Source organism: Eulemur rufifrons, chromosome 29, assembly GCF_041146395.1.
Source record: "Eulemur rufifrons isolate Redbay chromosome 29, OSU_ERuf_1, whole genome shotgun sequence".
Taxonomy (NCBI): Eukaryota; Metazoa; Chordata; class Mammalia; order Primates; family Lemuridae; genus Eulemur; species Eulemur rufifrons.
This window is the reverse complement of record NC_091011.1, coordinates 63,403,712-63,420,957: the sequence shown is the minus strand read 5'-3', so window position 1 is coordinate 63,420,957 and position 17,246 is coordinate 63,403,712. Positions and strand designations below refer to the sequence as shown.

Here is a 17,246-nt window from a genome sequence, read left to right as displayed (position 1 = left end):
TATATAATTCCTATTCCTTTGCAGCTTTTGTTGCTATTGCCAATAGTATCTTTCTTTTTATTACATTTACTGCTTGGTTATTGTTCGCATATAGGAATGCTTTTAATTTGTCTTTGTTCAGCTTATATCCATCAATCTTGCAAAACTCTCTTATTTGTTCTAAAATAAATCATTTTTAATCTGATCAATGGTTCTGAGACTCTACATTTATGTGCAATATTCTCCATTCTTTCAGCAACCAAACCGAAACATACAATTTAATCAATGCACAGTGGTTCTGAATAAATGTGCTGTACATTTGTTAAAATAACCAAAAGCAGTGTTATATGGTGGTTAAAGACATGACCATTAAGACCGGGCACAGTAGCTCACACCTGTAATCCTAGAACTTTGAGAGGCCGAGTTGGGAGAGTCGCTTGAGCCCAGGAGTTTAAAACTAGCCTGAGCAAGAGCCAGACCTCGCCTCCACAAAAAAATAGAAAATTTTGCCAGGTGCAGGCACCTGCAGTCCCAACTACTCAAGAGGCTGAGGCTGGAGGATGGCTTGAGCCCAGGAGTTGGAGGTTGCAGTGAGCTATGCACTCTAGCTCAGGCAACAGAGCAAGACCCTGTCTCAAAAAATAAAAATAATAAAGACATTACAATTAAAGTTAGGCTTCCTAGGTTCTAATTGGCTCTACCACTTAGAACAAATTTCAATATACTCATTTGTAAAAGGAATAAAAATACTATGCTGCATATGATTCTTATAAGGATTAAATGGGATAAACCCAACAAAATACACTGCACAGTTCCTGGCCCATAGTATACACTACATTAAAATTAACTATTATTAATAAAAGTATGAAATAAATGACACCACAGCTAATTCAATTACACAGTTAGTACATGTATGAACCAGATTTAAAAACACAGGTTAGATTAGTTTAGAACTCTAGTACCTGTCCAAGTTCTTTTGGAGTTGTGTTATATCAAATATAGTTTAGCTAACTGTCATTCAACCAATATTTATTGAGTGGCTGCTCTGTGATAATGTCATTCTAGCTACCGGGGACACGGTAGTGAATAAGACAGTCAAGGTGCTTGTCTGCATGGAGCTTTCATTCTAATGAGGAAGCCAAACATTACCCAAGTAAATAATTGTGTATTTTTAAATTATGCTATATTTTTTTAAAAAGTACATGCAATTGACCAAGAGATTAAAAAAAAAAAAAAACAAAGTACATGCTGTCACAAGAAGGCAGAATACAGAATACCACGAGAAGGGCTCACTGAGATTGGTCAGTCACAGGGGCTCTCTCTGAGGAAGTGGCATCAAAGCTAAGTGACAGACAGAAAGAGAGGGAGGGAGAAACGCATTTAGGAAAAGGAAACGATGTCTGCAAGGAGGTGGCAGAGTCAGGGGACTACAAGAAGCCACTGTGGCGGGAGTGGAGAAAACAAAGGTGAGAGCAGGGCCAGCTGAGGCTGGGGAGATGGGCAGGGGGAGACCGGGCAAGGCTTTGGAGGCCTTGTATCCCAAGCAGGGTCGTTAGCCCCATGAAGAGGACTTGCATGAAAAGGTCATTCCAGCTATTGGGTGGCAAAGAGCCTGGCAGGGTTACAAGAGGAACCAGGAGGTGCAGCAGGAGGCGCTCGTGAGAGATGGCAGCGGTTCAGTGAGGGAGGCAAGAGGGAGAGGAAGGAAAGCGATGGCTTCGTGATGTATTTTGGAGGTGGACTCAGTGGGACCTGGTGATGGATTGGCTGCTGGTGGGGAGGATGTCTGCAAGAGGAAGTGACACGGACGGTTCCCAGGTGTCTGCCATGAGTGAAGAGGAGTATTCTCTACTGAAATGGGGAAGACTAGATTTGGAGCGGATTTGGGAGAAAAGATCGAGTTCACCTTGGGATGTACCACGTTTGAGATGCCTACGGGGCATCCACACAGAGAGGCTGAGTGGGCAGTTAAATATGTGCATCTAGAGGGCTAGAGTTGGAAATCTGTACGTGGCTGGGAGCCGTGAGACGCTGAGAGGCTCGAAAGAGAGGAAAAGGGAGTCCAGGACAGAACCCTGGGGAATGCCAGAGAAAGAGTTAGATAGACGAGGAGTTGGCAAAGAAGTGTGAGGTGAAAAAGCGTGTTAAAAAATAAAATTTTTAACGTTTTAAAAACAGGACATTTCAAGGAAGAGTAGTTTGCAGGGTCAAACACCAAGAGACTAAATAAGAAGAGAGCTGAAAGTATTCACTGCCTTTAGCAACATAGGGTCTATTGCTCTTGGGCAGAGCACTGGTGAGGGCAGAAACTGGGGCGCAGACAGAGGCCTGTTGCCGGGAGCTGGGAGAGTGTTCCTAAGAAGGGCCCTTATCATACCGGGAGTTAAATTGTGTGCCACTCTTTGGCTGCCCTGAGAGTTCTATGAGTCATCCAGCCAAGAAACACCACCTCGGAACTCCCATCTAAACTGATAGGTAAAAATGTCAGAGAGATAACCCTTGAGAAGATTTGTTTATTTTTTTACTTTCATGTGCACATCTCCCGTGCAAATCTCTGCAAACCAATGAAATCCACATGCACACAAGTGCAACGGGTGGCTTAATCTCTCACAAGGAACTTGAGGAAGCTGTTGTCAGCATCACTTCTGCGGATCAAAGTCTCAAAGGTCAAGACCACACTGCAGTCTTTCCATTGTTGTAAAAGTTAATGAAAGTTAATTATTAAAGCTGACAGAACGATAATTTGCCCACTGCCCTACATAAACTATATATAGACATCCCCATACATATGGATGCACACAGAGCCTTTTAGTGGATGGACACTGTCTCTAAAAACTGGGCTGCTTTACCTCAAAAATTGTCCACTGTTGCTGAAGCTCCTGAGTGTGTATCAGGTAGGAACTAAATTTATGATTATTTTATTCAAACTGGTTGTCTATTTCTTGAAAATGTTTTTTTTTTCCTGATCAAAGCCTACTTAGAAGTTACTGTTATGTTCTTGAATTTATTCCATGATTGTGAATATTTTGAATGATTCCACTAAAAGGCTATATGTGCATGTCTAGAGCACTAGCAATATGAATTAAATATTTGGGTAGCCTTTACTTTACCAAGCAAATGGTTGTAGGTGTTGTTAAGGCATAAATAGCTTTTTCAAAGATAACACTGGTTCTTGTCTTAATTATTCAGATAATTTCCTTAGTTCTCCAACCAAATATGACTTTGTAGGTAGATCATCTGCTCTGAAGGTTGGCAAATAAAGCAGGCTTTTAGGAAAGAGTTTCTCCAGGAGATAGAATCATCTGTTAGAAGGGACTTAGAAAGGCCCTCTGGTCCTAGCCAGGCACAGTGGAACATGCCTGTAGTCCCAGCTCCTCGGGAGGCTGAGGCAGGGGGTTGCTAGAGCCTAGGAGCTCGAGGCCAGCCTAGGCAACATAGTGAAACCTCATCTCTCTGAGGGAAAAAAAAAAAGCAGGAAAGAAAGGTCATCTGGTTCAGAGTACAAATGTGAGGATTTATCTGTCAGACACCCCAGACTTTCTGAGGAGAAATGACTAAGGGAAAAGAGGGAGAGGAGAAAAGATAATCAGAGCAAGAAGGATAGACAGTGGAAAGGGAAGAGAGAGAGAAAAAAACCATCACTGGAAAGTGACAGTGTCCTATGCCACAAGTTGTATAATATAAAATATGTATAATATCATACATACATACTTATCCCATAGATTACCGACTCTACCAAGATAAAATCTATTTCATTCTTTAAAATGTCAAGAAAAGATTATACAACATTCCTTATATATGCAACTAAGAAATAATTTATTATATCGTTGTACTAAATAATTCTCTTTTCCAAAGCAAATTTGTTTTTTGTTTGTTTTTGAGACAGAGTCTCTGTCATCCTGGGTAGAGTGCAGTGGCATCATCATAGCTCACAGCAAATTCAAACTCCTGGGCTCAAATGTTCTTCTTGCCTCAGCCTCCCGAGTAGCTGGGACTAGAGGTGCACACCACAACGTCTGGCTAATTTTTCTATTTTTTGTAGAGACAAAGTCTCACTCTTGCTCAGGCTGGTCTGGAACTCCTGAGCTATAGCAATCCTCCTGCCTCAGCCTTCCAGAGTGCTAGGATTACAGGCGTGAGCCAGTGTGCCAGGCCTGCAAATTTGTTATTTGTGGAAACAGTGTCATGAAAGTTAACCACGTAAAGATCATTCCTACAGAGAAATTAGGAAGCGACTATTTGATTTCAGAAGCAAGCATTTTATAATGGGTTAGTACAGTACACATATTGCCTTCTCCCTCTGAATAAATGAATATGTAAGTATACAAATAAATTAACAGATGTATAAATACCTGCTAGGTAGCTCTTATTCACCTAAGGAACAAAACTGTTCACGAAATGAGAATCGATGTTTTTAAATTACTGGAATGAATAAGTAAAAACATAGTCTAGCTCTTCTCCACAATAAAGGTCTTTGATTCTCCAAACAAAGTGAAAAGAAGAGCCTCCTCTAGCCTCTGTTTCACTTTGTTGAGGAACAGAGGGAAGAATAAATCAGGTCACCTCAAAGACATTTACCTGCAGGCTACACAGGCTCCCATTGTGTGTGTGTGTGTGTGTGTGTGTGTGATGTTGAGAGTAGGGGGTTAGGGTGTGAGCTCTTATGCTCAAGGGCAAGAGCACTGAGGGTGCCTCACCTGGAGCTCTGTTCTCTTGCCTAGTGTCCCTTGGGGATAGGGGCTAACGGCCTCCCCCAACCCTGTCGACATGTCAAGTAGCAGAGAAGAATGTGTACAGTAGAGAAAGTCAGGTATTCACAAGACGTGGCTTCTCATCCTGGCTCTGTCACTTGCTAGCTAGATGCCTGGGAAAGTCATTTATCTTCTCTTGTTTCAATTTCTTCATGTGTAAGTTGGTGATAATAATGCCTGGCCCCTCTGCCTCCTTCAGAAGCTAAGACTCAGGGAGGAAAAGCGACAGTGCTTAGAACATCTCACAGCCTTATAGAAATGGAAAAGGGATCCCCTTTGTTCTTCTCTGAGCCTCCTGAGACTGAAATGCCTTGCTGTAGCTCATCCCAAAATTTCTAACGGCTCAGTCTTTTGGCTCCAAAAGCCTTCTGTTGCAGTTTTTGGATTTGCCACTCTCCCTCGAACATGATTTGCTTACACCCCTCTAATTTCTCATCACCCCTCCCATACTCACCTGTTCTTCAGGGTCTAACTCAAGACCCACAGTTCCTTCATGAAACTTTCCCCAACCAAAACCCACACTCTCCTTCCTTCTTTCCATTTCTTATCTGCACCAATCATTTGGGGCCCTTCTCCTGTGTACGGAACCTTCAGAGTTCAGGACTACTCATTTAGATACCTAGTTATTAACAGTTCAGTTTATTTCAACAACCTTTCTTGTGTACTTACTATCACAGACCTATGCAAAAGGGGAAAATATGATTAAGACTTTGGTCTTGCCCTTGGGAAATTCAGTCTTGTAGGGAAGAGAAACATTAATAATAACCGTACTGTATGATATAGAATAGAAGTAAGTACAAGGTGCTTGCAAGAAGGTAATGATTAACTCTATCTGGGGGATCCGTGAAGGTTTCGCAGCATTTTCTTATCTTCTACAGCTATATTAGGAACTGAGTTCCTAACAATAGGCCAATAAATGTTTTGTTGAAGCAATAAAGGAATTAGCAGTCAGGGACAGCTGAGTATTTTTAGGAATCAATTGGAATTTACCAGGTGTTGGAGAAGAACGCAGATAAAGGAAACAATGTGTGCCAAGACATGACCATGTTAAACATTATGGTGTGCTGGGAACCTACTCTAACTGTGGAGGAGGAGTGAAGAAGCTTGTGGGATACACCAGAGCCGAAACATGAAGTCATAGAAAACTTGGCAGCACTCACCTTTTCCAACAGGTTCCAGCTGACTTTTGTCATGTTGTGTAGTCTAAACAGTCAATATTAAATTCAGTCCTGAGGCTGTTCCTACGAAATTAAGGCTAAGAAGTCTCTCTTTGTATACTTTAACTTCAGTCTTGACAACAGCCCTGCAAGGAAGATAATGGTCTCCCCCTTTTGCCATTAGAAACACTAAGGCTCGAATCACTTGCCTGTAGCAAACATAAGAAATGGCAAAGCAAGGATTGGAAACTGTCAGAATCCTTGCACCAGAGATGTCAGGGTGGGTGTCTTCCCTCGGTTCTTGACATGCTCTTGGCCAAAGAATGAGCAGACACACCAAAGAGTCAAGTCTGGACTATTATCCCAGTCCTCTGACTCCTTTCGTGGAAAAATCACCGGCAAGGCCAATACAACGGCGTAACCTCAGGCAGGGAGCAGTTTCACAGAAGCAGCTCTTTACTGTAGAATAAAATGGATCTGCCTCTCACTCGCTCACTGACACGCTCACTTCCTTGCTTCTCAGATTGTTTCCTTTTATTAGCCCGGTCTGGAGGGGGGCTCTTGGGAGGTGTAAGATGTTATCAAATGATGAACAGCTTTCCTCAAAATTCCATCTACATATATATGAGCTCCCTCTAAGAAAGCCCACCTGTAGGGGGGTGAACTGCAATGCAGATTCAAGCTTAATGGCATATTAATTACCCTTAGGTTACTGTAGGTCACTTTCTAAATATTATGCCCGGATTGGGGAATTCTTAGATTGATAAAGCATTCCCTCCTTCCCCAGATGTAGTAGTTGCTGGGGATAGGATTAAGGGTGGGGCAACACCAAAATGGAGTGCCCGCCCTTATCCTTCTTCCCAGGTGGAGCAATTGCTGGAAACAGCATCAAAACAGGGAACCCTTGTCCCGAGAAGAGCCAGAGATCCTAACACTACCAGGTCTATTTAGTTGCCAAATTCTCACCCTTTTCTACTGCACCTCCTAACTCAATTAGGTTTGACTTAGTTTTTCAGCATTATGGGCAATGCAGTAATTGTTAGGTTTCTGAACCCCAAAAAATATCATAAAGCCTGTGAAACGAAAGCCACAGGAGTCTGGAGAGTCCAAGGTCATAAATCTAACTTCGACACAGGCAGCTGCAGCCACTCCGGCATTCCTATCCCTCCTGATAAGGACCAAAGCTACCCCCTCTCCTATCTCTGTAGTGTTACTCCCCCCATCCCTGAGAAACACTCCATAAAACCCAAGGTTTTCCCCTCTCCACCTCCACCCATTTGCACCCAGATACTCAAACAGCATTTTGCTACACATGAGACTTCATGTGTCTCTCTCTCGGCTCCAGACCTAACAGTAATAGGACTGACGAAAAATAACGATAACAATAAGTTTAGTGCATAAACTAAAACTAAGCTAAAACCAAGTTCCTAGGAGATAAGGTCACTGTAAAATTTGATAAAACACATAAACAGACTTCTTGAATTAGCAATGCAAGACATCTGTTATGTTTTTGCCCACTAGGGACACTGAACTAGAGTTGTGTGAATTATCCACATAATTTTGGCCAAAAAAAAAAAAAGCCAAGAATGTTTTCCTTTACTCATCTTGCCTTGGGTATCTGGGGGAACTGCCTCCGCACCCTCTGGACCCTCCCCAGTTCCATCACCTTTAAACACCTTCTATGTCAGCTTATTCTCTCTCTCTGGGGAATGACTCTGGCTTCAAGAACAATCCGGAAGGCTTCGTAAGATGCTAATAGCTTTGAACCCATTATCACTAAATGGTAGAGAAACACAGGAGAGTTTTCCATGTTCTGAATAATAATGTACCTGTTTATTTCTCTCCTCTGGTATACATACATCTATAACACAGCTTAATTAATTAATTACCCTGCTCCGTTTCACAAGTGACTGAAGCACACAAGAATTGTAGCATTTAACTGGAAATCATTGCCCACCCCAACCTCTGTTCTCTTTTGACCTCCCTTTACCAACGCCAGTGCTGGGATGCTCTCCCTTCCTAGTTTCCACTGCAACCCTCTCCGATTCTGATGCCATCGTCTCTGTGCTTCCACCCAGCTTGACACCAACCAGAATGCGGAGCTTTATGTGCCCTTGATTTCCAGTCCCTCTCCAGGTGCCCACTGGAGCGGTTGTTCCGCTTGTTCTCCCACCTCTTGTCCCCTCCCGCAAGTACAGTTATCAGGACACTGCTGTATTTCCCGTTGTCCAAGGACAAACTCACGAAAGACGAAAGATGGCTGCCTTACCTCTGGTTTTCCACTGACTGGCCCAGGAGTATCGAGATTCACGAAAGGAGGAGTGTTTTCAGTAGATTTCAGGAACAGCATGGCGTTTTCAGCAATGTCTTTTTTTCCCCCAAATTTATTTACTTATTTTCTTTTTTCTTTAACTTCAGAATATTATGGGGGTACAAAGATTTTGGTTACATATAATGCCTTTGCAGCACCCAAGCCAGAGCTACAAGTGTGCCCGTCCCCATACAGTGTGCTCCGCACCCATTTGTTGTGAGTTTACCCACCCCCAACACCCCCTTCCACCCCCTTCCACCTGCTTGGCACCTGATTTATATTACTTCCATGTGAGCACTAAGTGTTGATCAATTAGTACCAATTTGATGGCGAGTACATGTGGTGCTTGTTTTTCCATTCTTGTGATACTTCACCTTGAAGAATAGGCTGTAGCTCCACCCAGGGTAATATAAGAGATGCTACTTCACCATTGCTTTTTATGGTTGAGTAGTGTTCCATGGTATACGTATACCACATCTTATTAATCCACTCATGTATTGATGGGCACTTGGGTTGTTTCCACATCTTTGCAATTGTGAATTGTGCTGCCATAAACATTTGAGTACAGATGTCTAACTCCACTGAGAATGGCTTTTATCAAAAAGTCCCAAAACAACAAATGCTGGTGTAGATGCGAAGAGATAGGAACACTCTTACACTGCTGGTGGGACTGCAAATTAGTACAACCTCTGTGGAAAGTACTTTGGAGATATCTCAAAGAACTAAAAACAGAAATATCATTTGATCCAGCAATTCCACTACAAGGCATATACCCAAAGGAAAAAAAGACATTTTATGATAAAGACATCAGCAATGTCTTTATGAAGACCCTCGTTAGCTTGAACAGCTATTGACCGGCGGCGTCACTAAGAGCTGCCCGTGCAAGTGTGGAAGCACCTAATGTGACAGGGGAGGGCCTGGGAGACGCTCTGAGCGCTTGCTTGCCTCCAGTTTTCAAATGGCCACTAATTAAAGTCCAATCCTAGCATTGCTTATGAGCATCTTGGTTGAAATGAGTTGTTTCCCAGCAACAAGGGAAGACCCTTGAGAGATTGGAACACAGACAAGATAAAGACTGAGTGGAAAATGCAGGGCCCTAAGACACTTCTCAACAGAGTAAGGCAGGCAGAATGGGGATATTCCCAAGTAACTGGAGGCCAGGGGTGACCTCAGTGCTTAGGCTGCAGGCTGGAAACGAGCAGAACTTGGAGGGGTGGAGCAGAGGTGTATACAGGACAATCCCTAGAAATATCAAAAAGTTGTTAATAAACTGGAATAGTTAAATTGAGAAACCAAACTTCAGAAATTAATCCTAGGATTAAATTTCTGCTCAAAAAAATAAAAGAAACTTCACTTAGGATGGTTTAAAAAAATAAAAAAAAAGAGCAAGAACAACAATGTATATCACTAAGCTAACTGCAGCGCCAAGGTATGTAGGTACATGTATGTATGCATGTGTGTGTCTATGTATGTTTTATATGTATATCTTACAGACCAAAACATTATAGAAAGCACATCACAAGAAAGCACATAAAAGTGGAAATATATACAAATATGGCTCAGAGTTCTAACGTTTTTAGGAGGAAGGGACCCTGAGAATGCATTTCAATCCCCCCGAGCTCACTGACACCCCAATGAACCTGCAGAGAATTGAGCTATGAAGATGGAGCACAAAAAGGTATACGTTAATATGGGTGTAATATTTGAAACTGGAATTGTGATTCCAGGAACCAAAAAAATGTTTTCCAAAAATTTCTGGAGAAAAAGTAGCTTGTTCAGGTGAAAAAAAAAAAAAGTTAAAAAAATCGCTGTTGAATTCCTAACTAAAGTAGGTCATTCTCAAGAATCTCAGAAATGACAAAACAGAGAATGAATGATGTTAATTTATGACTATCTGGAGCGTCTCTTCAGCAGAGGTGCCATTGGGGTGGTTGGTTCAGGGGCTCACATTGTGACACGGGGAATCTGAGGCGGCAGCTTTTGGAAACAGGGATGGGAGCAAGGAAAGAAAACAAAAGACTGGAATGTGGCCCTCAAGATCTCTCTCTAAATTCTGGAAAGATTTCTTAAGCTGCCCAGATTCCTGCCCTTGAACACCCCCTGTAGGCAGCGCTTGGGTGTGAGGAGGAGGCGTTTTCCAGTCTGCAGCGAGAAGGCCGGAGCTCAGGCTCCCAATCCAGCTGGAGGAGTGAGGGAGCCAGGCCACCCTCAGGGAAGGAGGCTGAAGAGAAGTGAAGTGATTTCTGCCCTCATTGTCACAGGCAAGGAAAAAACTGGGCTATAACTTAGCAGAGAGAAAACATACAACCACCAGTTAAAAAAAAAAAAAGTTCCTTTAGTATCTTTTTTAAGGAAAAGAACTCTAATAGTTTCTGTGAACTCCTTGATGAAAAAAACATGAGCAAAGCAATCAAAGGACAGAAGCCTTTTTTTCCCCCCCGTCCATGGCAGCATCTGACAGAACTAAAAATACACAGTGCTTGAGTCTTCTTCATCCTCAGTTTGGCTACGTTGCATCCCTCGCAGGATTTAAATCTGTTCTCAAAAGATACTCCAGACAGCCTCTGGGAGAGATCCAAGATGTCAGAAGTTATTGACCATGGAGATCTTAATTGTTAATGCCCCAACCATATTGCTGGTACTTGGCAAAAAGGACAAAAATCCATGCTATGCACAGCAATGCACAAGCCAACTCCACTTCATGAGCAAGTTCTTCCCATAATGGGACATACTGTCTAGGTAGTGGGCTCTGACCCGTGGAACTGAGGGTGGGGACATGGAAGAGGAGATAGGGACAAAAGGGAAGACAGGCAGCTTGGGGACAGAAGGGGTGGGGAACTCAGAAGGAATAGCAAAGGGGGATCTAGAAGTCATAACTGAGCTCAAAGGGACTCACATTCTGGGGGGGGGGGTCAAGCCAGAGGGTGGCGCAGAAGCACTACGCTGTGGTCAGAGAAGGCCAGCACAGAAGATATTGGAGGAAGCTGGGGAATCAGGTTGGGGGGGAGAAACGGGTGGTCAGAGGGAGGTCAAGTGAGGCCAGCAGTTGTGGCCAGCGTCTGATTCCTGGTTATAACCTGAGCTCTGCAAACATGCTGAAAATCCCACGAGATATATGAGAGCACCGTGTAACAAGATACAATCTAGTGTGAAATAATTCAATTAAACACCATGACTTAAGTCAAGGGACAAAACTTGGGCATTATGGGTAGTAATACAGAACCAAGATTAGGGGAAAAAATGCTAACAGTTTAGTTGGAATGTTCTTCCATTATGTTCCTATTGGACAATAAAGAAGCTGCATGTCATAGAAAAAATAGCAAAGAAATCTGAAAATGCAGGTCCCATTTCAGACCCTTTATTAGCTGAATGATCTGAGAAAAAGTACTTAGATTTTGTTGGGGGCTGGGGTTGTGTGTGATTATTTTCTCATTTGTAAGAAGAAAATAATAGTAATAATAATAATATAATAACAGTAAGCGCATCAAAGGATTATGAGGACTAAATTGGTAACATGCATAAAAATGTTTTGTAAAATTGACCTTTTAAGTATAATAGAAGCAGGATTGAGACAAGAATAAAAAATTAAACATCTTGTGCAGAAAACGCTAATAGTTAAAATAATAACTACCATAGCTACCATTTAGTAAATGCCTATTGTATGCTAGGCACAATGCTAGATGCTTTGGAAACATCCTCATTTAATCTTCACATTCACCTTGAAACTTGGGTATCTTTATCCCAATTATACAGATGAGGCTCAGAGAGGTGAAGTAACTTGCCCAAGATTTTTCCTTATAAAAGACCTTACCATTTATGAACTAAGTAACCAAATAATATCCAGTTTGTGCCTCAGTTTTTCCAACTTATAAATTGTAAAATAATCTAACTCCTAGAAACAATAAGAAAATAACTGAAACAGATAATATTTCTGAATTTCACAAATTAAAAGTATTTTATAAGATATTATAAAAATTCTAATAGGTAAATTGGAACAGCCTTGACTGAAGTTAGAGGCAATAAATAGACTTTAAATTTAATCTGTCCCCGGATTCCGATGCCATAACTTTAGAAATGTTTCTAGGAAAAACATTGATGAGACGATCTTACTGCACAAGTAAAAAGTGGACTCACTGATTAGTAAATTGAGTTGATTTTCGTTACTTTTTGGCAATCTTTTTAAAAAATAAAATAAAAGTTCTTCTTTACTTATCCAGCTCATTGGAGTAAAAAGTGATATCACTGTCACAAAACACAATCTAGGTCCCTTAATCCTGCCTTTTTTGATCTCAAAAGGTGGTAACGTTCAGTTCGGAGCTCACTCATCTGTAAATTGCATCACATTATCTCTGAGTTATTTAAGAACCAAGCTCTGTTTGGTTTCAGGCATTTTAACCTGCTAAGGGCAAGAAGAAGGGTTCACCACATAGTTCCAAAGGTCTTCAACTTGCCACAGCCCCAAAGAAAGCAAAATGATCGAACCCATTGGGAATCAGTACATTGTGGCCAGGCCAGTGTATTCTTCAAATGCGTTTGGGGAAGAACATAAGAAGAAAAACAGATACCATAAGACATTTCTGGATCATCTCAAATTATGTTGTAGGTAAGATATATCTTAAAGTACTAGCATTAGGAATAAATGAAGCACTTTCTCCTAAATTTTCTAGCTTTCAAGCTCTGCTTTCTCTGGAGTCTTTGATCTTTGGTTTCCAAACCTCCTACTCTCTGCCAGAGTTGGAAAGGCAGTGTCTAAAATGAACACCATCTCAGCTCTCAACACAGTCTTTCCAAATCAGACAGCCAACAGATGGGAACAGAGGCAAACTCTCCAGTGAAATATTGCACAGTTCAAGCTGAGGATGACAGTTAGGCTTTATGATGGCTTTATTATGGTTAAGTAAAGCAGGCATTTTTTTTTTTTTTTTATTCCTTTGGTGGTGACCAGGCAGCAGCTGATACGGATAAAGAGGGGAATGATAGGGAAAATGAAATTACTAATTTAATCTTTACTATATTATCATCTTTACCAATTTCCCACCTACAGTTAAGTACTCAACTTAAAATTTGATATTAATTGACTGACCTGTGGTTTTCCATGTTTTCAGCTGTTCCACACAAAAGGCCAAGGGAATTGTCCTCTCTTTGTTCCCCGTTGTATCTTGGTTACCTGGGTATCGGCTAAAGGAATGGCTGCTCAGTGACATCGTTTCTGGTATCAGCACAGGACTTGTAGCTGTACTACAAGGTAACTTTTTGTTTTGTTTTGTTTTGTTTTTTATGTGAATCTTTTTTTTTATTTCAGCATATTATGGGGGTACCAAAGTTTAGGTTACGTATATTGCCTTCCCCCCCCCTTACAAGGTAACTTTTTAAAGATACAGTTCATGTACCATAAAATTCACCCTTTTAATGTGTATGATTCAGTGGTTTTTAGTATATCCACTAGGCTGTACCTCTATCACCACTATTAATAATTCTAGAACATTTTCACCACCACCACTCCCCAGTAATCCCTTACCCATTAGCAGCCACTTCATATCCCCCCCTCCACCCACCCCTCTGGCAATGACTTTCTGCCCTATAGATTTGCCTATTCTGGATATTTTATATAGAAGGAATTGTACAATATGTGTAACGTGTCCAGTTTGTTTCACTTAGCATTATATCTTCAAGGTTGATGCATATGGTAGCATATATTGTACTTCATTCCATTTTATGGACAAATAATATTCCATTGTATGGGTAGACCACATTTTGTTTATCCATTCATCAGTTGATGGACATTTGAGTTGTTTCTACTTGGAGGCTATTATGAATAATGCTATCTTGAACATTTGTATACAAGTTTTTGCGTGAACATGTTTCAATTTTCTTGGATATATCCCTAGATGTGTAATTGCTGGGTAATATGGTAACTCTATGTTTAATCATTTGTAGAACTGCTAAATTATTTTCTAAAGTAGCTGCACCATTTTACATTTCCACTAGGAATATAAAAGGATTTGAATTTCTCTGCAACCTCAACACTTATTATTGTCCGTCTTTTTTATTTTAGCTATCCTAGTGGGTGTGAAGTGGCATTGCATTGTGGTTTTGATTTGTATTTCTCTAATGGCTAATGATGTTGAGCATTCTTTTTTCGTGTGCTCTTTGGCCATTTGTATACCTTTGGAGAAATGTCTATTGAAATCCTTTACCCATTTTTAAATTTGGTTATTTGTCCTTTTATTGTGGAGTTGCATGTGTTATTTTTATATTCTAAGTACTAGATCCTAATGAGATATACAATTTGCAAATAATTTCTTCCATTCTGTGGGTTATCAGTTTACTTTCTTGATAGTATCTTTTGAAGTACACATTTTTTAATTGTGATGAAGTCCAATTTATCTGTTTTTTCTTCGATTGCTTATACTCTAGGTGTCATTCCTAAGAAACCATTGTCTAATCCAGAGTCACAAAGATTAGTACCTATTTTTTCTTTTCTAAGACTTTGTATAGTTTCGGTTCTTACAGTTCCATCTTTGATACATTTTGAGTTAATAAAGTAACTTTTTTTAAGGTCCAATCTTAAATACCAGAACCTGATGAAAACTTCTATGATTCCTCTTATACAAAATAAGGACCCTGCTGCTTGTGTGTTTACAGGGTTAGCATTTGCTCTGCTGGTCAACATCTCTCCAATCTATGGGCTGTATGCGGCCTTTTTCCCAGGCATAGTCTACTTTTTCTTGGGCACTTCTAGACACATATCTGTGGGTAAGTCAGTTACTGGGCTGATTAATGCTCACATTGCTTTTTCTTTATGAATTTTATTAGCCATACATTGTATCAATTCCAAACTGCATAATCCAGGAGAAGAGTCATAGTCTCCTGTAAGAATTAGGACTGGGGTTTGGGAAGGAGGGCAGGGCCATAGATGGCAGGCTTTTTAGATGCCACACTGTGCTTGAAAGACAATATATTTTAAGGAGGCACATATTTACCACAATTCATCTGCTGTTAATTAGGTCCATTTCCAATTCTGAGTACGATGTTGGGAGCAGTAGTTTCAAGCATGGCCACAGATGCCAGTACGAATACTACACAATCGTCAAATAGTTCAGCAGTTGATAGTTCGTCATCAATGGATCAGAAGGTGATGGTGGCTGCAACAGTCACAGTGATTTCTGGAATCATCCAGGTGAGCACTTTCTCATGTAGCCTACCACCCCAATCTGCTGGTACACATCTTTCTGTTTTTTCTCCCTCCTGCTATCCTTCTCCATCTTCCCTTTGGTTTGTGGCCCTCCTTCAGTGGCCCACAGGAAATAATTTAAGAAGGGTCACGCATCACAACCAAATGGGGAGTGGTGGATCCACATTGCAAATATGAGTGAATGTGAGTCTAGATAGAAGGAACAATGGAAACAGGGAGGCACAAGTAGTGAGGAATGAAATTATTATTGCTTAATTCAATAAAATGCCTGGGAATTGATAGAGTCAAGAAACATAACTGTATGCAAGTAATAGTGACATTGGTGGTTTTGAATTTTTTTTCTAATTCCTCAGAGGCTATAATCTGGTTGGAAGGGATGGGGGCTTTGCACTTCAAGGTGTTCATATCAAAGACATGAGGAAAGCTGAACAAGATTATAGTGGAGCCTGAAACCTCACTCCCAAGCCATACCCTGACACCATTGCTGAATGGACTTTTCGGGATGTTGCCTAAGCTTACGGTTAATGATATTATTGGTTAAGACCATTTCTTAAAGAAAGAAAAGTCAATTTCTACAAGGATATAAGTGTGTGTCTTATTGACAATTTCATTAGTTCTTAATATATTTCTAAACCTAGTATAGAAATGGAACCCAGCTGGACTTTGTGTACCCACAGCTCTGGCCGCATTCTGGAGACATAAGTGGAAAGATAGACGAAATATCCAAGAGAAGGAGAATCCATCCAATTCAGTTTTTTGCAAAACAATGATGCGTTGGGGAAGGAATTAACAACCCTATCCCCCAGCTAAAATGGAGCACTTCCGATGTCCAACATGCAGTTAGGTATTTCTTAAGCAAGTTGAACAATTTTTTGATGAAATATGAATAGACACTCACTTATACAGTGACTAGAAAGTGTAACTTAAAATTACATGTGCAATTTTATGAGGGCTGATGCTAGATAAGATTTTGCTGTGAAAGGTATATGAGTGAGTCCTTCCTAAAAATATGTGTGGGGGGATAAGGAGGGATACTGGACTTGGGAACGTACTAGACTTACATCCTATTTGAACACGATGTAACAGTCAACTTGGGAGATGGGGTGGAAGGGAAGGAGAGGGAGGAACCCTGGGTGTATTCAGGAGGCAGAGACATCTGCTTCTCAAAGGCATGTACCTACAGGTTGAGTCTTTACATTTGGAATCATTTCAATGTTGATCCTTTAGTTTGCTGAGGTATACTCCTATCTGCACTAACAAAGGCTTTTGTTCTTCTTTTTCCAGTTGATCCTGGGGGTTCTGCGGATCGGATTTGTAGTGATATACTTATCTGAGTCCCTAATCAGTGGCTTCACCACTGCTGCTGCCGTTCATGTTTTGGTTTCCCAGCTCAAATTCATTCTTCAGCTGACAGTCCCATCACACACGGATCCATTTTCACTTTTCAAAGTAAGTATTTCTTTTGCTTAAAAAATATTGAAATGCATGAAACTCACCATTGTGTTTGCTGAAGAACCTTCCTTTAGTGCCTTTGCCATGGAACCTAACTACAGGTTGTGAAATTTATTCACATTAAGAAAAAGTAGCAAATAGGACAACAGCAAAAATTGAACACATCTACCATACAGCTAACATTAACAATAAAAATTAAGTAACACTTTTCTTAGATTTGACTCAAGTATTTTCAAAAAGAAAAAAAAAAGTCTATTATCAAAAGCTTTATTATTTTGTCCCAAATTTTTAAAATTTTCTCAAAATCTTATTTTGAGAGAAATTTGCTAATTGAGTTGTAATGTTTTCCTATTTCTCAAAAATTCTAAAGAACGAGAATTGCAGTTCTTGGGCCTTTGATG

At 40.7% G+C, this 17,246-nt stretch overlaps 1 protein-coding gene across 1 annotated transcript in view; it reads left to right on the top strand.

Annotated features, from left to right (window-relative positions):
• Positions 1-2,814: 2,814 nt before the first annotated feature.
• The window catches only part of SLC26A3 (solute carrier family 26 member 3), a 37,004-nt gene continuing 22,572 nt past the window's right edge, over positions 2,815-17,246 (top strand). The window contains exons 1-6 of the mRNA XM_069461945.1: positions 2,815-2,873; positions 12,585-12,801; positions 13,304-13,443; positions 14,844-14,954; positions 15,206-15,378; positions 16,678-16,842. Coding sequence (XP_069318046.1) covers positions 12,671-12,801; positions 13,304-13,443; positions 14,844-14,954; positions 15,206-15,378; positions 16,678-16,842 — 720 coding nt within the window. The 5' untranslated portion in view covers positions 2,815-2,873; positions 12,585-12,670. The remainder of the gene's footprint in view (positions 2,874-12,584; positions 12,802-13,303; positions 13,444-14,843; positions 14,955-15,205; positions 15,379-16,677; positions 16,843-17,246) is intronic.